Source organism: Suillus subaureus (assembly GCF_016647635.1).
Source record: "Suillus subaureus strain MN1 chromosome Unknown BJ212scaffold_22, whole genome shotgun sequence".
NCBI classification, from domain to species: Eukaryota; Fungi; Basidiomycota; class Agaricomycetes; order Boletales; family Suillaceae; genus Suillus; species Suillus subaureus.
The window spans coordinates 253,380-277,471 of NW_024538578.1; the positions used below are offsets into that span (position 1 = coordinate 253,380).

Here is a 24,092-nt window from a genome sequence, read left to right on the forward strand (position 1 = left end):
AAGTTTGTGCAGGACGTTGTTTGCGTGGCTTTCAAGGTCGTGGCGAATTAACCCAACGGAGCTGTTGATTTCGGAGTAACAAACGTGCTGACGGCGAATAGATGACTGCCCAAGGATAACGCGCTGATTGAGCCGCAGAATCAGGATGACAGCATATATAGACCGCTTTTGGACTATGATCAAAACAAAAGGTTGAACTTCGAATGAACCTGAGGCCATCCACTCGGCGATTTTCGGACAATCTCAACACTTTGTCTTGTTTATGCTTTACATATCCAGCTGTTCAATATTCTAGCTTTATTGAAAACAGTACGGGATCCATAATTCATTTATATCGAATGCAAAAATGATCAAATCAACCTCAGGCCTGCTTCACTTCTTACGGTGTACATACGATCTATTGTGAACATACTAATCCGTGGGGCTTAGCCCAATTCGGCTGATGTCTTGATTAGTGCGAGAGAGTTGCCAACAGATCCTGGTTCCTTGGCATGAACCTGCACTTGAATGGTTTAGGGTGCCTTTGTGTGCGTGTCAGAATATACTTTGGGCTCAAAGAGAGACGAGTTACCAGAGCACACCAACATTGTGGTATTCCGGAGGAGGTGTGAACTCTTTCCCTCTCTCATCAAGCGGTTTGGCGATTGTGAACGCAGCTAGGATGCAAGAAATATTGAGGAACAACGTGGCTTCCGCAAGATGCGACCCTGAAACAGTATGCCACCGTTCAGCGGCGGCTTGGATAGTATCATGTAAAGGACACGCACCAGGGCATCTACGGCGCCCGAACCCAAAGAACCACTTGCGAGGGTCTGATTGGGGCGAGGGACCGAGGAAGCGCTCAGGCTTGAACACCGTTGGGTCGGGGTACATTTCTTTATCCCGTGACATGGAAATAAGGTTCGCGATGACGGATGCACCCTTGGGGATGCGGTACCCTTCGTAGACGTCATCCCTCATTGCGTGGTGCGGGAGCCCTGCGTCGCCGCCGCCGCCGAGAGTGAGCGGGAAGTAGGACAAAAAAAGTCATGCGGCTGACCTTGCGGAGACACAGGTGCCCAGCGGAGGAGTTCCAGGGCGAGCGCTTGGACGTACGGAAGCTTGTCTCTGTCCTCGAACGTGGGAAATCGGTCCTGACCCACTACGGCATCGATCTCTGCCTGCGCAAGCTTCTGCGCCTCGGGATAAATCACCATCGCCAGAATAAAAGACTTCATAGATGATGCTGTCTGCTCATGCCAATGATTGTTTCAAAAGTCACATGTGTGAGGATGATAAAGATATCTTACGGTGTCAGATCCCCCTCCGTAGATCACCTGACCGCACCTCATGGTAATATCTTCAACTCTGGCACTGACCGTGGACCCATCCTCTGGAAGGAGTTGATCTGAAACGAAGGAACGCGTATAACCGCCGCTTTGCTGATCGGCGACAGTTGATTAGGACTCCGGATAACGCGAACTCGCGAAATTGCTTAGCAAAGCTTACTATTTGGTCTTTGGTCCAGTTAAATGGTATTGTGTCAAGGCTACCCAACTTTTTCCCGTAGTCAATGGCCGCGCGCTTGAAACCTGCTCCTGGAAACCACGAAGGTAGGAAACGCACTTATGGAAGGTTAACTAGCTTAGTTTTATAACAACTCGAAAAATGAAAGGGGGGCTTACAGAATGGCATCCCTTCAACCCACCAACGTCCAGGCAGGGATAGTATGGCATTGGATTCAAAGGCTACGCTCAACATCTTGACGAAACTATCGTTATCATCGGCGACCTTCCAGCCGTATGCGAGATTAAGGACAATGGCCGCTGTGTTCCTGCACCTTCGATGAGAAACGAGTAAAACAAGCAATCACGAGAATTTTTACCTTCTGATATGATCGGCGAAATGGTCAGGGTTCTTGTGCAGACCGTTAAGCAGCACACGACATTCTTCAGTTTGCACCGACTGGTAGTTTAGTATAGTGCGGGTACTCAGACCGTTCTTGAGGGCCGTGCGATACTCCTTGAAATACGGGTGATGGAAAGATATGTTGAACGGGTTCAGATTGCGCTTCGCAAGTTCTATCATCCATATTTTTGGACGATCAGAATACGTAGTGGCGCGTACATCGAGCAGTTCAGTAGCCACCTTCAGGGAGCTGAGGACTATGAACTGTCGATTGGGCACGCGGAAGGATAATATGGGTCCTGTTAGACATAGGTCAACAAGTCTTGCAGCAAGCGGAAAATCGGATAATATGTACCATAGATTTCAGCCCACGTGACATACGTTCGCCAAGGCTCGTCCTTTGGCAAAAGTTGATGGGCATTTCCGATAAAGAGCTTCGAAGGTGGCCCAGGGGGTAGTGGTAATCTACCGCGTCGACGGCTGTAGACGAAAACTGCGGCTGCAGCCACCAAAAGGATGATTACGCCAGAAGACATGTCACAGATACTAGCAACAGATCCTGGGTCATCTACGGTTCGCTCTTCGAGTTCTTATATCATTATCCTGAGCATACTATGATATAAGCGATGTGCTGTCACTAGTCAGCTACTACGCTCTCGCAATATCGCATTATGAACGCAACAGAGGCAAGATGGACCGACCGTTTGGCTGGAGGCCTCAAGGTTCCCACTACCAAGGTAGTGGGTTTTGCCAGTGCATCCTCGTCAAATGGGTTTCTGCTCCGAGTCGGATTGTCAAGGCAGGCGTCTTTAGTCAGCGGAGATATCACACCAAAATCGGAAATGATTGAGGTCACGTGCCCTCGAGCCTCGCCATCAGTTTATAGCTAAAAACTGTACATCACATCATGCGACCTTTATGCAATACCAGCGCCTCAAATAAAAATTTAACTAAACAGATATGTTCAATACACAATGATTACAAATTATAGACATTCCAACTCCGAAAAAGACCTGCTCAAGGTTTTTCCCCCTCCCTGGACTCGGATCACGAAGTTCAAGGTACGAGCAATCACCGGCTACCGTTCAAACTGATACCACATGAGGACGTGAGCTCTAGTCGCATCCTCTCGTGCGAGTCGGACAAAAGAAATGCATCTAGTACGTGGCGTAATGTATGCGTGAGACCAGGTTGCACAATATGCTTATCAGTGCTTATCTTATTCATCTTTATGCTGATCCTTTCGTCAGGCAATGCGTTGCAGGAGAAATGTCTGCAGGATGTCTCTCCGACGCCCATATATTTACTCTGCCCATTCCAAGATGACGACTTTTTAGGGACCGTAACAGTGCCATGTGGGACGCGGTAAGCATTCAAGTTGGCGCTTCGTAAACTTGCAGCTCCAATGAATGCTGTCGTACTATACTCGAAAGGTGGTAGGCAGACTGACCATTGATAAGCACGGTGTTCTTGAAAGTACTATGTGAATGCGATTGCTGCTATCATCTCGTAACTTGGGGTTCAGGTCTACCAACATCTCCTCCAGCACTTCCACTATCTGCCTGATGCAATCTTTTAGTACCATCGATTTGCCTTCCTCCCCTCTAGAGTCTGCTGCCTTCCTTTGCCTTCTTACTTCTGCATCAGAGGTGACACCTCCCGGGCTTGAACTAGCGCTAGCTGACGTCCCCACATTCAAAATGCTTGGCCTCCACTTACCGAAGCAGTAAAACTTTTCCGCAAAGGAGTAAATCAGACTGGAGTCTTATAAGGGGGTGAGGAGGCTGAATAGTGATATTTCTATGTCTTTGTCATATCGGGTTAGTGCAAGCACACGATCAAGTACGGTGCGATAAGGGAAACCTGTCGTATCCGCCCGCTTTCGTTATCACCATCATGGGGCCTAGGCCTGGTGAGAGCATCCTCGCCGTGACAAAGACTGACCCAATACGTATCCTTCCCCTGGATTGGGTCGTAGACCAGCCCTCATCGCGAGTGGTCCGTGCCATCAACTCCCTTTCTACATAAAAGGCCTAGGAGTAGTGATAGCTAAACACTAGCAGAGGTAAGGCGGTTGGGGTAGCGGTAAGCCCCCTGACGAGACCCTTCGCGAGGTCGAAACCGCTTTTCTTTTTAGACCTTACCGCCTTACTAGTCGTTCCCTCCCATCCCCGACTGCACCCAATCTTAGGAGACGGTGATCAGCAGGTTTGGTGCATATCGATGGTCAGCCTGTGCCCGCGACGAAGACCACAATCTATGCCTATCTTTGGCAGAGGCCTCGTTCCTCGGCCCCTATTGCAGGGGCCTAGATTTCCAACTTCCTGAGCTGCGCTACATGACCCTTCTAACATGCCAAATAACGCATTTTTGATATTTATTATAACACGGATCTGAAGATTTCAAACAAATTTATATAGTCGTGGATGAACCCAGGACGCACAAATTTTCCGGAATCCATCCGGGGCTAAAAAATCTGCTCACCTGGCTTCATTGCCACGGAGTCCTGGAAAACGAAGTTTTGAACTTTGGATGAGATGTAATCTAACTTGCGTGAATCCACGATGTGAATTTGATTTGATAGACAACTCAGATTGGTCGCAATCAGTAGCATTATGGCCGACACCGGAGGTCGGAATGTCTGCGTCCAGTCAGTCATATACTGAAACTAGGTTATAACGGTACAGTACTATCATGTAGTAGAGTCAACAATTCGAATTACAGCTCTCGAACAATCGAGGTCAAATTCAAACTAACATCGCCAGCCATTATCGGAGAAACACCACCTTCTCCTTCGGTGTTGAAGCAACCCAGGCACCGATATGAATGATGCCCAATCCAACACGTTCCATTAAGCCCTCGTTCTCGCCTAACCGCCATCACATGCAGGAAGCACCCACGGTAACGCTCGAGATCGCAGACGCCGTCCACACCATCACAACGGGAAAGCACGATGAACTCGATAGAAGTTGGCGGGACAGGGATCAATGGCAAAATGACAGTACCAACCCAAGTGGGAGGGGAAGACGTGGTGGAGATAATATTAAAGAGACCATAGTGGTCGGCGGCACTTGATTCCCCGTTTGATTCACCACCTCGCCTTGTAATGTCAAAGTCGCTGGAAGTCGTGCGGAAAATGAGGGTGCCTGGTTTTAGCGGTCGATGAATATCCAGTGGTATCTCTGTTGGATCCAAAATCCCTCCCGGAGAGGAATATGGGGGCTGCTCTTCATCTATCCAATAAACCCGTGAAACCCTCCGAACATCGAGCGGCACTATATCGCCACCGTGGTCCACGATGTACCAAGCATCAATAAGCGTCTCATCCACCGACGTCTGGCCGCGACGACTGGTAACCCGAGTCTGCCTATACACGTCCTCCGATGTGTAGATAACAGCACCACGCCACGTCGCCCATGCCCAAGAAGGCCAAGATGAGCCGCCTCCTTCAGCAAGCAAACGACGAGCACGAGGTGTATGTGGATCGTGTTGCCAGAGAAGCGCATGATGCAGTTCCGTCAACATCATTCCATATTGAAAAGCTCTGGCGGGGTCACCCAGTCCAAATGCTACCACCAAAGCATTTGTCACTCCAGTGAGAGCATCGACAATGTCTGATTCGACGGTGAGATTGCGTCGTGTATATTTCCCAACGGCAGACTCGTAACTCATGAAGGAGTCAGTTGAGGATGGGAAATATTCTCCCCGTGGATACCTTACAAAACTGCTGGAGAAGTCGGCCTTACTTTCCGCGACAATATCTTCACGGAAGACCTGACACTGGCATTCAAAGTAGACCTGCTTCTCAGTGAAGTAAATCCTTCGGCAAGACAGCGCGCTCTCTTGATAGGTCCAACAACGCGTGATCCAAGCGGACAGTGCCAGAGCCTTCTCATGTGTTGGAAGAGTCACAAAGAGATGAAGTCCTTGAATGACTTCGATATGTGTTTGTGGTGTTCTAGTTCGTGGACGGTATCCTGGGAGAGGGTCTCGGACTGTCTTGCCACCAGCAGCAATTAACGTGAAATAAGACAGACCATAGACCAAATCCATAGCATGCAGCTGAATGGCCTTGTCCTGTGAATCATCTTGAGTGATGCATAGAGCGTCGATCCATATGTAACGTTCACCAAGCTGTCGAACGAATGAAATCGAGTCTGTGATGGTGTCAGGGAGGTTTGCCGCGTCCAATCCGCTAGGCATGGAGCGCTTTGCTATATTATCCTTCGTCGTCCAATAGTCTGCGCCGTTGCCTCCCCACACGTAACTGAGGGCGACGTAACGACAGCCAGAAGGTGCAGGGATCACGGCCATCGATACTACGTCCACCACTCTCACAAACCCCGGCAGGTTCCTGTCCACTCTCCAAACATTCCGACATTTATCTCTATGGTTCTCCTGACACAACTTAATCCACTTCTTCACCAGACCGATATCCACCGCATTCTTCACCCTGCGACCGTGAAGATCGACCGGTCTCCCAAACTTGAAAGCATCTTCTTGCATGAGGTGAATTATTAGCGAACCCGCTGCGCTGAAAGCAGGATGGGTCTGCCAAAGGCCGTTCCCAGTGATATGGAGGCGGCGGCCATAACGGAGTGGGGGATAAGGTCCCCTTCGAAGTGCACCGCAAACTATCGTGTGCATGCTACATTCAATCTCTGAGAGATCGATGTGAGGAAAGTTCTCCGTAATCCGTGTTCGACGGATATACAATGATATTAGGCGGCAGAAACTGCATTGGTAAGATTTTTCCAAGATAGATGAGAGTGAACCGAGTGGAATCGCCTCCAGTTCATGGATGCCATAAAGGAATATCCTGTAAAAATCCAGCTTTGCGCAGACGGAACAAAGTAATACGTCATTTTCTAACGTGGCAGAAGAAGTCTATTCGCCCTCTTCAATCAGTCTACTGCACTGGGTATGCGTAAATGCCATCGAACTCCTCACCTGAAGCTCAATTGGTGCTTGATATCGGACTAGGAGAGGTGAGGATTCAGAGGTCCCAGCGGATGCGACATTCGCTTTGAGTTTGAGTTTGCGTATGCGGACGACCAATAGCCAGACGGCCCAAATCCCAAGAGTAGTCCCTCCAATAATTCCAGCAAGGGCCAAACTATGTGTGGAGACCTGACCACGGTGAGTCGCAATAGTACCAGCGGTCGGAGCACCACCAGGTAGTATTGATGTAATCTCTTCAGGATTACTTGAATACGTGAGGAATGAACCAACATAAAGGCGATACCTACCTGACCGAGTTGCGCTACTGAAGGGAGAGATCATGAGTATGGGCTCGCAGAGTTCAGACCCACGACGGCAGTACCACGAGTCGCTCGAAGGGCAGTTCAGTCAGACAGGCTGTGTTGTTGGCGATCTTCTTATGTAAATGTTACAACAGTAACTTGACAAGGTGAAGGCTAAGAAACGACACGCTTGACACGTGTCTAAAAGCCATGTAGTGGCTTCCGTCGAACATTGTGGGGATGAAATCAATGAAAGAGCACAGACCACTTAAGCGGAGCCGCTGCAAGAGAACTTCAAAACACTCAATCAGTTTTCCCACCAATTATAGAAGGAACGACTAAAATCAACTTGAAGTACATTCGGATTATTTATTTTATGATGGCAGCTGCTGGCAGTGCGCGCTGGCATAATGCTCTCAAGCTCGCCCTGCAGAAGGAAGAAGGGATGAAAAATGGTGGGTTTCTAACAACACTTCATGAGACGCTCAATCTTGATGTTCGGACTAGCCTTTCAGCTCGCAACTACCGACGTTAATAACGCTACTCCATACGTTCGCAGCCATATCCTCAGGGACCACATCATCCACCCATCCTTGCCTTCTCTGCCCCTGCTCCTCACAAGCACAGACATCCGTACTGCAAAGATCACTCAGATCAAGTCCAATCCTAACCATCGCGTAGAAGCGCACTTCTGGATCAAAGCCACGAACGAGCAATTCCGCGTCTCTGGGCGTGCGGCTATCTACCCCTCACCTAACCATAAGGAGAAAAAAGGAATTGAGGGCGTGGGAGAGGTGTATGATGCATTCCGGAGTCAGGGGTGGGACTGGGAGGACGAGCGGCGGAAGCAATTTGATAGTGTCGGTGCGCATATGCGCGCATCCTGGTGCCGGCCTATCCCGGGTTCCCCCATAGACTCTTACAGCGATGCAGAGAAGTGGCCTGTCAAGGTTGCGAAACCCGGAGAGGAAGGATATGACGCTAAGAATTACGAGGAGGCCCGAGGAAACTTTGCTTTAATTCTGATTGACCCCGTTGAAGTCGACTATGTCGAACTGGGAGTTATGCCTAACCGGAGGACGAAGTTCGTTAAACAGGAATCGGATGACGAGAGATGGAAGGAGGTGATATTGGTCCCATAATCTCCACCTGGACGTCAATCTATTAGACTCGGGAAGCAGAAAACGCTGTTACAAGGAAAATTCCAGAATTATCTGGGACCATAGACCGTCTCTAGCACAACATGTACGATACCATTAGAAGCACATCATGCGCCTGTGAATTCAACAGAAGTCAAGCACTTGGTATAACTCGACGCCTCTGATGGCTTCGTTCTACAGGATATGTAATTTACCCAGCCCGTCTTCCTACAATTCGTGATTGTTGATAGGTAATTAGAAGCTGCGCCAAGACACTACAGCCTTCATACCAATTCAGTACAGATCGCCCTTATCGTCCAATGAGCTTAATCTCGAGCGCACGCAGCGGAGGGTAAGTGACAGCCGAGAAAGCAGCTGCGAGCTATATGCAAATCTTATGAGCGCGTATTTAATCAGCCAAAGAATCAATCATACCTCGAACCCAAGATCAGCGCCGTACGCTGCTCCTGCCATCTTACCAAGCGGCCCTGTATACCACACCTACGAACGAGTTGATATGTATCAGTATACGAGGCCGGGGTAGGAAAACGACATACCTCTGACATCCCAACCACAGCACCTGCGATTCCAAAGCACATTGAGAGTACACCTGCTATGCCTAATGGCAGCCTTGAAGACATGGCGGGGTCAACGGCATCTTCACCCAAAACCAATAAACTCACTTTGACGGCGTATCGTAAGCATCCAAATTGTAACCCCCAAGCGGCCCGTTCTTCCGCCTGAAGATGAAATGCTCCTCGGCTACGATCACGATGAAGAAAGCCGTCCAGTAACTGAGAATACTGAGGAAATTAGAAAGGATGGCGCTGAAGTGTTCGCGGCCTGCAACGCCTGCTACGGTATATACGACGAAAGCGATGAAAACCCAGAAGAAACGCGGGATGACGGCGAATGGGCGTCCGAGGGCTTGTATCGACAGACCGGTGGAGTAGGTATTTGGGATATTGTTGGCACTATTCCTGGATTAGTAAATACAAGAAGGTATTCACCCGTTCTTACATGACAGAAAGTGCAAGAAGGACAAGGATGAATTGACCAAAGTGACCCCAGGGAGAAAGAACTTCCGCAATCAGGCCGCCTGTTGAGCCGTCTGCAAACGCAGCGATGTATGCGGGATCTGTGATTGTCATGAGGGCTGCGCCGAGGATCTCGACGAAGCAGATAGGAATAAAGAGGCCGAAGAAGGTAAGCAGGAATACGCGCATGGTTGGCGTATCAGCCGGTAGCCGGCAATTGTAATCTGCGGCGACTGGAGCCCACTATTGGATAAAGGTTCACAAGATTTAGCACCTGATGTGATACATGAGATGATGGCTGGACGCACCCCTGAAAATGAGCCGAATACGATTCCGCCAAAGCTGAGAATATCTGCTGAGAGAGCACGCCCTGTGTCCTCGAAAGGTTTTTGCGCGTTTATGTCATATCCGGCTTTACCGCCAAGACCCCAGAGGAAAAGCATTATGACGCTGGTGACCATCCATGCGTAGCGCTCGTAGACGTGTACCATGTTGTATCCGATGAAACACGGGATGAGGCAACATACGCCAATGATAATGATGCCGACGACGAGCGGAAGGCTGCCAGGATTGATATTGGCGAGCGTTTGACCTCCGAGAATGACAGCTGTTGTGGAAAAGCCGAGCCTAGGTGTGATCAATCAGACAATGTGCATATAAACGAGAATCTTCTCACTGAGTGAGGATGTTGAGGACCGAGTAGATGGTGCCGCCGAAGTATCCTGAGCTGAAACGGGTGATAATCATGGTGCGGAGACCAGTTATGGGGCCTAGGGTAGCGATAAATGCTGTTGCAATGCCACCAAGAGCGCCAAAGCAGACAATAGTTGCTACAGCGTTGCTTGAGAGAATAAGCGTGGTATGGAGCAGCATATGCTGAGTGACATACCCAAAACTCAAAGTGAAAACGGACTGTGCGAGCACCCCGACAGGAATAGTAGTCAATACTGAGTTAACGGACCTACGCAAAGATCAAGGGAAGGGAACATTGAAAAAAAAAACAATGCGTTGGATCAGGTCGGACTGACCACCACATGAGAAGACTACATTGGGCTCAGGACAGGCATACGAACGCAACATAACATACGCACTTGTTCCAAGCATTTTTCGACTCTCTCTGGTTTTCCGGTACACGCTCTACTCCACGGGCCTCGACACCACTGGCAAAGAGTTTTGAAAGAAGTGGACCGAGGATACCAAAACGGCTCGCAATCACGCGATCTGGCGCTGCCTCAGCATACGCAACTTCATCTTCAACCGAGCTAAGGGCTTTCTCCTTGTCTTCCGAGTCTGTGGAATAGTCTGGGGGAGCAGACATGGTGCTCGTGGGGCAGGGTGTGAAGGCCCAGCGACGTCGGCGGGCCGGTTGTTAAATGATTTCCAGCGCGCATCACTTGATAGAACAGATCCATAAGAGGCTATCCATGGTGCCTTTCCTATTTACGTTTTGTTGACTGATTTCTACCAGATGATGACTCAGGGAGTTTGGGTGCACGCTGCAGCACTCATGAAATGGCTAATGGAGCGATTACCTCGATACGATGTTCTGAATCTGCCCATGCACTTCGAATACGCCGATGGCCAGATACCTTCGCGCTGCATTGCGGCTGCATGATACAGTTGAATATTAATGTTGATAGATAGCAGTTCACTTGCAGTGTCTTTAACAAGTATCGTGATGACATAGACCTATTTGGACTAGTACTTGTACTCGGCATGTTGGAGAACCCGAATGATGCGGCGTCATATCGAAACCAGGGACGGGCGCGGCAGTTGAAACTTGATGCAGATAGGCTTGCGAATTGGGCGTTTGGATTGGGGTATTTAGCGATTATTGTAAATCACGCATGGTATTCACGTAAAAATTTCTGCAATGAACATCGTGCTTTGTACCATGAATTCTCCAACATCAAGGATATCTGATTCCAAGTGTACGCAAAGGGTCTGCAAGGAAACGTCAGATGAGCTGTCAGCTCATTGAAAAAGGGTATAATTGAACAGTTTTAGGATCCTTGGCGTATGTCTCGGCTGTAACACCCATTCGTGAGATATCAAAGAAGAAGAAAGCATATAACGTACAACAAACATTCATCTCCTGTATCTCCGAGGCAAGGTGAAAGGTGACTATGCTTGCCGCTAGTGCACCATAGGCCTCAACATATGTTAACACGACTGGTCAGCCGAAGGGCACTTGTAGTACGAGAAATACCATGGGTATAATCTAATAGTACAGGGTTTATTTGAAGTAGAACACAAATTAGTTGAAACTCACTAGTAAGGCTGGACTAGACTGGAAGACGGAGCGAACAGTGTGTTGAGCAGGAACAGACATTACATTGTACGCGTATTCGGAAGGTGTTTCTCACGCCTTCATACACTGACAAGACGGTGGACACGTCCAAAATAACACTCGAGCTCACTGTCAGTCACGTCATTCAGGTCATCATAGCAAATGAGGCACCATGTTACACGATCGTATTTGAAGATACCACAGAGAGCCCATCCACGCAGGAGCTTAGAGTCTCTCGAAAGGTACTGATAAAGAGAGACTAGACACGTTGCGCATGATTATTGTGTCGACAATTAATGGGAACTCTCAGGTATGCTCCTTGATATTTCATGTAGACCGTATGATGTCGATCATACAATACATGGAAACAAGCAGGAGTAAAAAAACTAGAGGCGGGTCCCAGGTATGATGAGAACGGGAAACTCAAGCAGGAGATGACTCCCGTCGTGTACGTGTATCTTCTATCATCCTCCTACCGCACATATACTACCCACCTTACCTAGCAATACCATCCGAATGTGCACACTAATCTTGGGTAGGCCTCGGAGTACAGGCAACTTCTAATCTAATCGATCCACGTGTTAACGGTCAAGTTTTCCGAGGCGGCTGCGAGTGTTTTCTACGCACTCATGAAATTCCTTGGCGACTCGAATAACTCCTCTGCGCTGGACGTTGTGGCCTTCGTCCGGTTTGTTTTCCCCTCCTAGTCCCCGCACCCACAGCGAAATTCTGCAGCTCTGGTAGTCCATATGCGAAAAGCTCACTCAAATTCGGACAGAGATCAAATCCGGCAAAGCCTTCTTCAGCGTCCTCTGGATTCTGTGCGAGTACGTCGACGGCCGTCAGACATCCAGGCTACATCCCGAGGACATCCGCACAGTGGTTGGCGAAGCACTTTACGTGACTCCGGAGTATTTTGACTCATCCCGCTAGCCGATGCCAATCATGACTAACGCGCACTGTTAAGTCAGTGCCTGTACAGCGCCGCCCCTCTTGAATTCAGGTAGAACTTCTGTACCAGGCACATCAACGGCGGGCTTATATCGATTAACCGACGTGTTAGCCACGAGATTCAGAATAGTGCGAACCGCTCCTTTCTTTAATTTCCTCATTTTCACAGGCCCTTCCGTCCCCTGAATACTTTATCGCCTGCGTGGGTTTTACATAAACTTCTGGAACGCACATAACTAATGATTTAATGCAATTAGTCGCCCGGGCGAATCCGATGTCAAGCCGTATCTTGATTCCTTGCAAGAATATTTCTATTTCGGAAGAAGCAAGACTTCCAGGCACCAGCAGTGGGCACTATCGCTGCAATCCATATACCACAAAGTATCGAGTGGTTCTTGGGAGAGTCATTACGTTGTGCGATTCCCGATGAAGGAGTGCCGGCAAACAAAAAAATGAAGACGCAGAATGAGGGTGCAGTCGAAAGCGACATCCAAATCGAACGCAAGAAATGCTCAGCATCACCTGGTATGGCTGGAGGCAATCGTAGCGCGTCACAAGGCCTTGGTTGCATTGCTAATTTACCCCACCATAACGCGTTACGGGGGCCGGCTGCCAAGTGTAGGTATGTTGTAGAAATCAAAAGATTCACCACAAGAATGACTAAAGCTAATTTTTCGTTGCTGTGCCACCTTCCTGCTCATGTTTACTGTATATTCTCATTAATATTGTCTTTTGCTGCGAACAGTCCATACCCGTCACCTCGTTGTACATCACGGACACAAGATCTGCACTGCAAAATCAACCCCACTGATGCTCGTAGCAAGTCAAAGTTCTGCCCGCGAAAGCTTGAACCCAAGTTTGAGCTAGTCACTCAGAGCTATGCCACTCCACAGGCCTATTTGATGGTGCCACTGGTAACTGGTTGCCAACTTGCAACTGTGGCACCGTCACGCGCAATCCACAGTTGCCTCCATACAGCATGAGAGAAGCTACAGCTTCAACGGCCTTCACGTGGGAGGAGTGTGACCATCATGTAGCTGTATCTACGCCCATATCGTTTCGATACCAATGGTGCACGTCAACATAGTCACCGCTACTTGATGTGCAAAGGTCAAATTCACCCAAGTACAAAATAGCCTATATAAGCTTAGCTAGTTTTGATTCAATTAAAAATTCCTCTGGAGAAAAGTCCCATTTGCCAAAAGCATCGTTTCTACCACAGGGATAAGGAATCGAGGCTTTTCCTAGGGGGAGGGGTCAAGTGCTTGGGCAAAAGGTGTAGCTAGTATTTGTGAGCCTGCGTTACGTGGACGAGGCACGACTTCGAAGCGACGCGTACGGCAGCATATTCTACACGACCTTCAGTTCGATTTAAAATTGGATATTTAAAGTAGTGTGCTTAAGGAAAGAATGATTAGGTGCTCTTTCCTCAAAGCCTGACTGCGGGGTGGAGTTGTGGATCCACTTGAAGTCCCGGCCGTCAGATGTAATTTTAGTAAGCGGTCGAATCGTGACTCCGACGGAAGGCAGAATTTGGCTGTGTATGTCACCGTTGGTGATTTCCTCCTGTCTTCTCATGTCTGCCCGTATCCTGCCCTAGGCTCGGATGAGTAACACGCCAAAGCTAAGAAAAACACAATAGGCTTCGCACGCCGCCTCAAAACGCCCATGCGACAAACGGTCCTGAATGAAATACTAGTCATGCTAGTTTGAATTGCAAGTTACTGACCAGTAGTTTGCTCACGGTGGAATGCTCGTAGAGCCGTTCAAACGGTTGCTGAGCACCAAGGAATGTTGAATTAGAGAGAGAAGAACCTGATCATGTACGTCGACTATATATTCAATCGTTACATCATCTATACTTAGAGAAAGCTTGTACAATTCTAACCCTAAACTCTCCCAATTCTCCGCGTCTCACGGCGGGCGGTATCACTCCTGTGTGTTGCAATGGACAAATCCAGATCGGTATACCAACTGCTGCGTATTCCCTGAACTGCGTCCTCGAGGTATATATAACAAGCTCTCATAGAACCCTCATCCCTTCTGGTACGCCCGCAGTCATGGCATTCACGGGGAGTCTGTTCCTCCGGCAATTTACAATACTGTGCTGGAAGAACTGGATCGTTCTCTCTAAACATCCGTTCGTGAGTAATATGCCGTTTGTGGAATGTTCACCACTTTGACGATGGTATAGTTGAACATCCTGCGCTGCTTGTTGTTGCCGATTGGATATGGAAGTACGTCTAGCCCATTCTCAGTTTCGTCAATATGGTACATGCTTACAACGGTTATGAAGTTTTTCTTTCCGTCGCACAGACATTCCTTTTAAAGTCAAACAATGTGAGGAATATTTTTGAATTATTCGATTCTATCGCCTCACATTCTTGTAGTATGGGTTTGGCTCTCCGATCTCGGTTTACGATCTCCAGAGCCAGTTTGACGGCTCTCTAACCTTAATCTGGGCTGATGGAACCGATGGTGCTGGAACATTCTCTGCGGAACAAGTCATGGCGCGCATCACCAGTAACTTCACGTCAAATCAACTCCAAGCGGTTAAGCAGGTTGCGACACCCGCAGACATTCCAACACAATGTCCGCAAAACTTCGACTTGTCCTCTCAGTGCTTTGCTGGTATTGCGTTCAATTACCTTCCAATGAACGCCACAGATACGACACCAATCAACTACACCATAAGTGCTGATGCTGGACTCGTCTACATCAATGTAATCAGTCATACTAGTGATTTCGAGACACGTATTCTGCCGTTGCAATGGGCAATAGACCAGGTATCTCATTCGCTTGCTCTCTTTTCCTCTCAAAGTGTTAATCGTTCACCTCAGGCAATCATAGAGCTTAGATCTGGGCAGGGAGTACCCACTCCTATGGAATGGCCATATAGTCTGGAAACCAACCAACAACAGGCCACGGATATGAGACTTAGTAAGTCGTTTCCATTCGTGGTATGATCGCATACTGACATATTCCTGTCTCAGGTTTCATTAGAGGCATCCGGAATCTTCTTGTCATTGCACTGTGAGTCCAACCCATCAACTGATAATCCTGCACCTCTAATTCGGGTCTAGGTTTATTTGTTATATCGGGATTGCGTATCATCTTCCGGGGGCATTCACCAGCGAGAGAGCTAATCTTCTGACCAGCCACATGAAAGCTATGGGTCTACTGGATACTGCCAGAATAGCGTACGTCACAACTCAAAAGGACCTGTCAAACATCAAGTTTCACTGATTACTTATGCCATTCAGATCGTGGCACGTTAGTATCTCTCTAGCATATCTTCCCGCATGGGTTGTCGTTTCTATCATATGGCACTACCGAATTTTCAGTGCTACCAATGTCGGCCTGGTGCTTGCTGTGCATCTTTTATTTGGATTCTCGCTTGCCAGTTGGTCCTTCTTCATCGCAGCTCCTTTTGGCAAGAGTCCTCAACTTGCGGCTGTGGCAACTACATTCCTCAGCATCATATTTGCTATCCTCGCGCTAGTCTTGAGCAGAGCTAGCACGATTGTGGCGACTATTCTTACCATAATCTTCCCGCCTGGATACTACGTCTTTGCGATCCGTGCCATATGTGGCTGGGAAAACCACCAGATTCCAACCAACATCCTGAAGCCAGATCCGGATAGCAATCTAATTTTGCTGCCCCTGATCATTGCCGCCATTGTACGTGGTGCATATTTCTCGTGTACATTGTCTTAACCTACCTATGCCTAGATTGACGTGTTCCTATGGCCATACTTAGGTGTCCTGCTCGAGAGAAGGCTCTATGACGCCAGAGAGCCGTCCTCGGGCTTTTGGTCATGCTGCCGCAGGCAGAAAAAGGCTAACATACCTCCGCATCCTGATGGAGTTGCGATTTCTGTTAGGAATTTGGGAAAGACGTTTTCCCCTTCCATGTTACACCGTGAAAAGCGACCGGCCATTGCCATCGCGGACTTATCTTTCAATGTTCCGAAGTCTGGTATCTTCGTTCTTTTGGGATCAAATGGGTGAGTTTTGCTTTACCTCTGGCAGATTGGAAATATTCCTAACAATTATGGGGATGGTACAGCGCCGGTAAGTCAACAGCATTATCAATCATTGCAAATCTCCTCGGGCGCAGCACCGGAACTGTTACCTTTGAGGGCGGTGTCTCTCGTCCTCCCCGCGGAACGCTTGGCATCGTGCCTCAGAAAAATGTTATATTTCCTGAACTCTCTTGCTATCAAACTCTCCGCGTATGGCGCGCAGTGAAGCATTCTGCTCAATCGATAGACAAAAACGAAGATTACGAGCAGCTACTGCGCGACTGCGATCTCGGCAAAAAGATCCATGCCAACGCCAGTACTCTCTCGGGTGGCCAGAAGCGCAAGCTACAGCTCGCTATTGGACTTGTCGGAGGCTCCAAGATTGTTCTTGTGGATGAGTGTACATCCGGCGTCGATCCATTATCCCGCCGGGCGTTGTGGAGGACTTTGACGTCTGTTCGCCTCGACCGGACCATCGTGTTCACCACTCATTTCTTGGACGAAGCTGATCTGTTGGCCGATAATATAGCCATTTTGGCCGCGCCAGGCAAGTTGGTAGCTGAGGGCACTCCTGTTGCTCTCAAGTCAAACCTCGGGCAGGGATACAGCGTCCAAGTCATGTTCGACTCCCCTGATTTGACTGAGAAGGACCTTCCAACAGAAACTTTGGATCGTATTCGCCAAATTTGCCCCCAGTGCTCCATGTCACTCTCCTCGCCGAGCCAGGCGTCATACCACCTCAAGTCGAAGGATCCTGTGGTTGTGGAGAAGGTCCTCCAGCTCTTAGATCAGGAACGCGATGCTCTCCACGTCGCATCCTGTGATGTGTTGGGGACGTCCATTGAAGATATCTTCCTGGATCTCATGGCCCGTCAAACTCACGGTGTCTCCCTGGATAGCACCGAGAAGTCCATTTCAAGTTCAGGTGGCATTTCTGAGCCCATCCTGGCTAAGTTGACCGACGGCCCATCTGCTCCACCTGGAGCCCTTCAACTTACCGATGGGCGACCTCGTTCTCCTCTTAGTCAAGCTATGACGATATTCTATAAGCGCGCATTAATCGCTCGCAGGAGTTGGCTGACGCCCTTGTTGGTCGTGCTCATCGCGGTTTGCGGTTCATGCATCCCGCTAGTCTTCCTGTCTGGTCAGGAAACAACATGCACCACAAAGTTCCAGAACGAGTCCGTCATTTCGTTGTACTTCCCCGAGTCGCCTATCTACTATTCAGCGTCTGGACCTGGTACCCACATCTTGGAGTCACCCCCGAATATCATTGCACTTCTCGGAACAACTGCCTCATTCCTGAAAACGGAAAACATCCCCAACAATGCTACATTCGTCTCAACAATTAACCGAGACTACCTTAACTTGACGTTTGGTGGGATATCGATAGATATGCAGACGGGTGATTCGTTATTCGCGTGGGAGGCAACCCCGCCCGGTTTAACTGGTCCGACCATGATGAATCTGGTGACAAATATACTGTACAATCGGGCGTTGAACATATCTGGGAACGTTGCAAGCACGCCAAGCCTCATTTACGCGAGCTATGCTGCTTTCCCTCATCTTGCTGCAGGGACTCTAACTGACCTCAAGTGGGTGGCGTTCTTCGGAGCGGCTATGGTACGTGTTGTGCAAGAATTTCATATACATAGAATCATGCGCTAATATCTTGCTTAGGCTGTCTTCCCTGCGTTTTTCTCCCTCTATGTCTCAAGAGAGCGAAGATCAGCCGTGCAAGCAATGCAGTTATCGAACGGTCTTTCAAATCCCATTGGGCTTTGGATTGGCCACCTCCTGTGGGACTCGATATTCTCGGTGACACTAGCTACAATCATTATCATTATATTCGCTGTCGCTACGAATCAGTTCAGCGGCCTTGGTTTCTTCGTATGTTTACCTTTATTTTTTTCGAGCATTGCAATTCACTAATGCATTCCGGCAGTGGCTCGTCCTAGTTTTGTATGGCATCGTTGGCGCATTATTCGCGTACTGCGTGTCGTTGTTCATGTCGTCACCACTGACCTCTTTTGCAGTGGTGGCAGGATACCAAATCGTCATGTATATTGTGAGCTCTTACAGTTTCTTGTGCGCACCACCACTAACGCAGGACTAGATGTACTTGGGTGGATATCTCCTGACGCTGACGTATGCGGTACCGTCTCAATCTGGTACCATCATCACGATCATCCGTAAGGCGTCGTTATATGTGCATCTGTGACCTGGCGTTTTAAATGATCCTTTTAGACTTCACGTTCTCGGTGTTATCACCAGTGGCTAGTATTGTAAGTTGCATTATTTTCTTCGTGCAAACTAGCCTTCACTATGTCACAGATGCGTGCGGCCTTTGTCTCAGTAAATCTCTTCTCGCTGCTTTGCAACGGCACAACTCCCGTGACTACGGGATCACTTGGTGACATTCTGCGTTATGGAGGTCCCATCGTCTACCTCATCGTATATGGTCTTATCCTGTTCGCTATTCTCGTATGGGTCGATTCTGGGTCAATCATCCCTCGTCGATTCCTCAATACAAAGGGACGACGAGTGCAAATGGATAAGCTGCAGGCCAACTTTGAGGCCAACAGACAAGACGTTGCCGCTGAAGCGCGTGCGGTGGCACACTCCAGTGACGCGCTGCGTCTTCTCCATCTTACCAAGACATTTGGGGGCAATAAAGTCGTTGATGACGTGTCTTACGGGGTGTCTCGGGATACCATTTTTGCTATGCTTGGGCCTAACGGGGCTGGCAAAACTACAACATTCAACATGATTCGTACGTATATCTGATAGGACGATTACATTCTGAGGCTCATTTCCGCGATTGTGTTATCTAGGTGGCGATATTGTTCCGGATATGGGAGATGTGTTGATCAAGGGGGTATCAGTGTTGACATCTCCGAGGACTGCACGTCTATCTTTAGGAGTCTGCCCGCAGTTTACTGCAATCGACTCTCAGTTGACCGTTCGGGAACACCTCATGATCTATGGACGTCTCAAAGGCCTGAACAGGGGCTATGAGCTAAAAACAAATGTCGAGGCACTCATGGTTGCTACATCATTACATATGTATGCTGACCGACTAGCGAGTCAACTGTCCGGCGGGAATCAGCGCAAGCTCTCTCTTGCTATCGCCCTTATTGGTAAGCTCTTAAACTTCACGTGCATGTGATAGCTGACGTGGACACATGCAGGTAACCCCTCTGTTATTCTCATTGATGAGTTCTCTACGGGAGTGGATGCGAAGATGAAGAGAGACATGTGGGGCACTCTCCGAAACGTCGCTGTCGGAAAAGCAATTGTTATCACGACACGTACGTTTTATTTGAAATCATCCTGACCTTGCCTCTAATTCAGATGGCTATCTAGATTCCATGGAAGAAGCTTCAGCTCTGGCAAACAAGGTTGGCATAATATCTAAACAATTACTGGGTAAGCACATCGTTCGCTATGATATTTGCAATATCTTATCCCCTTGCAGCTGTTGGTACTATCGACAGCCTGGTCTCGCGTTATGCCACGTACCAAGTGCATTTCTCTTGTCCAACACGAGAGGACGCGATTAGAGCTCAGGTTCTCATGAGTCAGATTCCAGGCTCCCGTCTAGCCGACGATGTTGCCACGCGCTTCGAAGTTCCTATACAAGAAGGCCCTGGCAGCGGACTCACCCTTGCGCAATTATTCCATATTCTCTCATCCCAAGGCGATTTCCAGGAGTACAGTGTAGAAAAAGCAACACTAGAGAGCGTGTTCCTGAAGGTTATTAGAGGAAATAATGTTTTAGAGGACGATTCCCCTAGAAGACGACGCAGGTTTCGATTATGTTAGGGCCGTAAGTTGCCCAAGTATCTAATTAGACAGACTCGGACTCGCACGTACTTTGGCATGGACAATGCATGCATTTGTTGATTAATAGTATTAGTGTACCTTTACGATCATTGATTTCGGTTGAGCAAGTACTTGCTTATCATGCTAGTGTCATCAGCTCAGGTTGCCATTTGCGAAAGTGGTATGAGTGAGTCAGAATTCCGGTAACAGAACATTATAGGCAGCGGGGACAGTCGACGCGCGAAGCTAGGTAGAGCAGTTGATAATCATTAAGCACTGCCGAAGCCTTTCTTTGCCATGTGAACACCCCGCTGCGCAGAGAACATGTTTCGCATCAGTAACGCCACTCACGTGGCAAGTTCCTGGCTCTGGCCCCCTCGGGTGTCCATTTGGAAGATTGGGCCTCAATTTAGATTCAGGCTTACTAGCCTGCTGGGTGTCACTTGATACAGCTGAGAATATTCTCGCAATCTAACGAACGCTGAATTTTAATTCATCTCCAGAACCCAGACTGATACACTGATATGCTCTTTGTGAATAGATATAGATAAATCATGACAGGCATCCCAGACTTACTATTTGACGATCCCGTTGACCCACGGCATGTCCTCTTCTACACAGTTCATGACCTCATACACTAACACGTTTTCCAGCGACGTCGTTTGCGTTTGACGTGATTCCTAAAATCTCGCGAATCAAAGCATTTGGTAGTGCGTGTTCCAATGGATGTTCTCGAAAGAATGTGTATTCAAGTGTGCCGGGGCACCCACGGGTATGACCGCAATGAGATTGTACGTTTTAAGAAATCGCCTTGTAGGTGAGACGAAGAGATCTAGTCTAAGCTGATTGGCCCAGTGAGTCACTTGGAGATGTTGGTCACTGTCTCCACGCCGTCCCGGAGTGGAATTGATACCAGTTCTTGCGCTACTGAGAGTCATATTGCAATGAGTGACGACGAAGGTGGCAATGCGATGCGGATGCAGTCGCAGAATCAGGGCAGACGTTGTTATACAGTTATAACCATGTTAATGACAAGATGCTGGGGTCGGAAGCATTGCTGAGGCGACATTGACGAGGCAGGGGACTGGCAGGAAACGAGGAAATGTTGTCGAAGAGCGTAACGAGGTGAAATGAAGGATGAACAATTTTCATTGGCTGGTTGGTGGGCAAGAAATTATGTAAGCGGGCATGCGGACCAGGACCTTAGTGAGACTGGCAAAGTCCCAGGCCCAGGTCCATGCGAGTCGGGGATTCGTTTCGATAGACGTAGGTCGGAGTATCCCAGCACCATTCTTCGATCTAGTTCGGCATAGTTGCCCACCCTACCACTCCCTTTACCATACATTGTAACATTGTATCGTCGTTAGTGCAGTGTGAATATTAGATCATTTGCCTTGGTGTACCGCACACTGAGAGTCAGTGCACGATCGAACTCGTAAACCGCCGGTTTCCCGCGGGCCCTCCATCCACCCCGAGCTGACGCTTGGATCAGCACAACATGATTAGATCGTGTCACTGACTCTAGAATTGGACCTTGAAGCTGGAGGGGATTCATTTTGGTCATTCTCTGTGATAGGTTTGTGAGTCTAGATCTTGCATTGCCCCTTCGGGTTTAACTTTGCCTGTTCCCCCTTATTCCCGTGGCCGCAGATGATTATGATAGCGATTCAAAAGGTGAGAGGACCTCTCCCTTCTCCAACTTACTTCTTACACCCCTACTTTACTCACAGTAATTGACCACTCGTACTGAGTAGAGACTATAAGCCAGATCCTCCAGAAACCTGCGAAGCAACTGTTTGTGAAAGCTCAGTAGTATGTCGTCTCTTAAGTTCACTCACTGTGGATGAGCGCTTATGAAATCCACCGCAAGCTATGAGGAAATTTACAAAAAGCATCACCAAGAAACTTTCTGTAAGTAGACTGCTATTGTCCTGATTCTGAACATGGCTGACTTTGTGCAGAAACCCTTCAAGTTTTCCCGCAAACGCATTCCTGCGGACCAGAACGTCGAGCCTCAAGGTGCTTCATCGAGTCAGAAAGTCGAAGTAAGTACTCGAAATCGTAATCCCAGTCTTTCAGTTTTTTTATTAGAGGCCCAGGACAAGTCACATCCGCATTCTTCCACCGACGATAAGCATCCCGCCTCATCTGAAGATCCTAGTGACTGTGTCAACCAAGGTTCATCTAGGGAACCTGCCTTGAAGGTACCCGCATCAGTTATCTGGTTTTCGTCTCTTAATTTTCTTGATCGCGCAGGTTCTCGACTCCCCCTCTGGCGTGGAAGAAACCCCTTCTCTCAAATCGGTTGATGCTGAGCTTCGGAGTGCCCATGAGGATTTAGAACGCATGAAAACACTCCGGGGACCTACTACTTCTATGGCATCCGCCGTCTTCAATGCCCCAGCAGATCTCTCTGCCGTGGATGATTTCCAGACCACATATCTCCAACCTCTCAAAATTTTCAACACTGTCATCGAGAATATCGCAAATGTATGGGCCGCTCTCCTTGATTGATAACAAACTAATCAAGTTATAGGTGCATCCATATGCGAAGATAGCGTTGGGTGTGCTGTCTGTTGCATCCAAAGTGCGTTCATGTTGCCCAGAGATCTGCCTCCCGCTCAGATGTCATAATTCTATGTAGATTATAATCGCTCAGGCAGAGCGAGACAAATCGATCCATAGCCTTCTCGAGAAATTGGCTGAAGTTTACCGTTTCATGACTCAGGATGACAGCCTTGGCAAAATTGAATCGATGCGCGGTATTGTTGGAAATATCGCTCAGCAGACTCTCGAGTGTGCTCGTTTCATCAGGGATTACTCGGAGACGAAGAGCTTCTGTGAGTCGTCGGGCTACTGCATTTCACACATGAATCATAAACTTACTATGATCATAGGGAAGAGAGCCGGTAAAAACACCGTCGCAGAAACGGATGATATGATCACACGGTACAATGGCGCCTTGGATGGCCTTATGCAACAATTTCGGGATCAAGCTAATCGGGACGTAGCTGTCTTTGTCCAGTTTGCGGGTAAGGATTCATACGTGCCTCTGATTTTAGATGTACTCATACCCTTAAAGGTGAAACACTCGATCTCAGTGGCATGGTTTATGCAAGGGGCGCGGGAATACTTACTGAGAAGCAATGTCTATCAGGTACTCGCACGGAAATTCTCTCCCAAATCACCAAGTGGATCAACAGCAGTGGAGATTCTGTTCCGCGTGTAATGTGGCTATCCGGCCCTGCAGGCAAAGGAAAATCAGCCATCGCCCACACGATTGCAAACTGGTTCAAAGAAACGGGAGGCCTTGGTTCATGTTTTTGTTTCGATCGGCACAGAGAAGCAGACCGTCGCCACGAAAAGATTTTCTCCATCATCGCGCTTGACCTTGCTGATCGTGATCCTGGGATGAAACGAGCGTTAGCGGATGCAGTCAAGGATGCGAACTCGCTCAAGAATACGACGGACATTATCCAGCAGTGGCGCGGGCTTCTCATGGAACCGCTCAAGAAGCTCTCTGCATCAAGTGTAGGGCCTGTCCTGATCGTGATTGAGGCACTAGATGAGAGTGGTGGACTAGAAACGCGGCGTAACCTCCTCCGCATGCTTGCCGGTAAACTTCAGGACAAAGGGCTTCCCCAAATCATGGAACTCCCCTCCAACTTTCGGATTCTCGTCACCTCACGCCCACT

General features: G+C 48.6%; 5 protein-coding genes across 5 annotated transcripts; 2 read left to right on the forward strand and 3 right to left on the reverse strand.

Annotated features, from left to right (window-relative positions):
• Positions 1-253: 253 nt before the first annotated feature.
• On the reverse strand, positions 254-2,759 carry BJ212DRAFT_1432664 (cytochrome P450). Its single transcript, XM_041337706.1, has 9 exons — positions 2,243-2,759; positions 1,865-2,186; positions 1,665-1,813; positions 1,489-1,604; positions 1,290-1,421; positions 1,040-1,229; positions 768-977; positions 572-707; positions 254-521 (listed from the first exon to the last, which is right to left on the reverse strand). Exons 1-9 carry the CDS (start codon positions 2,421-2,423, stop codon positions 452-454), a joined length of 1,506 nt encoding a protein of 501 aa, XP_041191546.1. The 5' UTR covers positions 2,424-2,759; the 3' UTR covers positions 254-451.
• A 1,896-nt stretch (positions 2,760-4,655) lies between these two features.
• BJ212DRAFT_1482262 (heterokaryon incompatibility protein-domain-containing protein) lies at positions 4,656-7,170 on the reverse strand (the record flags this gene model as incomplete). The annotated part of the gene is made up of 3 exons (XM_041340387.1): positions 4,656-4,756; positions 4,788-6,774; positions 6,838-7,170. 3 exons carry the CDS (start codon positions 7,168-7,170, stop codon positions 4,656-4,658), a joined length of 2,421 nt encoding a protein of 806 aa, XP_041191547.1.
• Positions 7,171-7,457: 287 nt separating this feature from the next.
• Positions 7,458-8,755, forward strand: BJ212DRAFT_1364468 (uncharacterized protein). Its single transcript, XM_041336031.1, has 4 exons — positions 7,458-7,584; positions 7,637-8,497; positions 8,560-8,651; positions 8,705-8,755. The coding sequence occupies exons 1-2, from the start codon at positions 7,507-7,509 to the stop codon at positions 8,270-8,272; spliced, it is 714 nt and encodes a 237-aa protein (XP_041191548.1). The 5' UTR covers positions 7,458-7,506; the 3' UTR covers positions 8,273-8,497; positions 8,560-8,651; positions 8,705-8,755.
• Positions 8,580-10,624, reverse strand: BJ212DRAFT_1274657 (cytosine-purine permease; the record flags this gene model as incomplete). The annotated part of the gene is made up of 10 exons (XM_041331169.1): positions 8,580-8,651; positions 8,705-8,770; positions 8,827-8,899; positions 8,953-9,243; positions 9,290-9,549; positions 9,615-9,933; positions 9,983-10,147; positions 10,196-10,267; positions 10,335-10,349; positions 10,398-10,624. The coding sequence occupies 10 exons, from the start codon at positions 10,622-10,624 to the stop codon at positions 8,580-8,582; spliced, it is 1,560 nt and encodes a 519-aa protein (XP_041191549.1).
• A 3,983-nt stretch (positions 10,625-14,607) lies between these two features.
• On the forward strand, positions 14,608-20,397 carry BJ212DRAFT_1274572 (uncharacterized protein; the record flags this gene model as incomplete). Its single annotated transcript, XM_041331166.1, has 19 exons — positions 14,608-14,691; positions 14,742-14,784; positions 14,844-14,887; positions 14,938-15,333; positions 15,388-15,487; positions 15,541-15,580; positions 15,631-15,747; positions 15,811-16,228; positions 16,280-16,554; positions 16,617-18,195; positions 18,253-18,462; positions 18,518-18,640; positions 18,689-18,764; positions 18,820-18,857; positions 18,907-19,345; positions 19,407-19,712; positions 19,764-19,883; positions 19,939-20,001; positions 20,051-20,397. The coding sequence occupies 19 exons, from the start codon at positions 14,608-14,610 to the stop codon at positions 20,395-20,397; spliced, it is 4,818 nt and encodes a 1,605-aa protein (XP_041191550.1).
• Between the last annotated feature and the right edge of the window lie 3,695 nt (positions 20,398-24,092).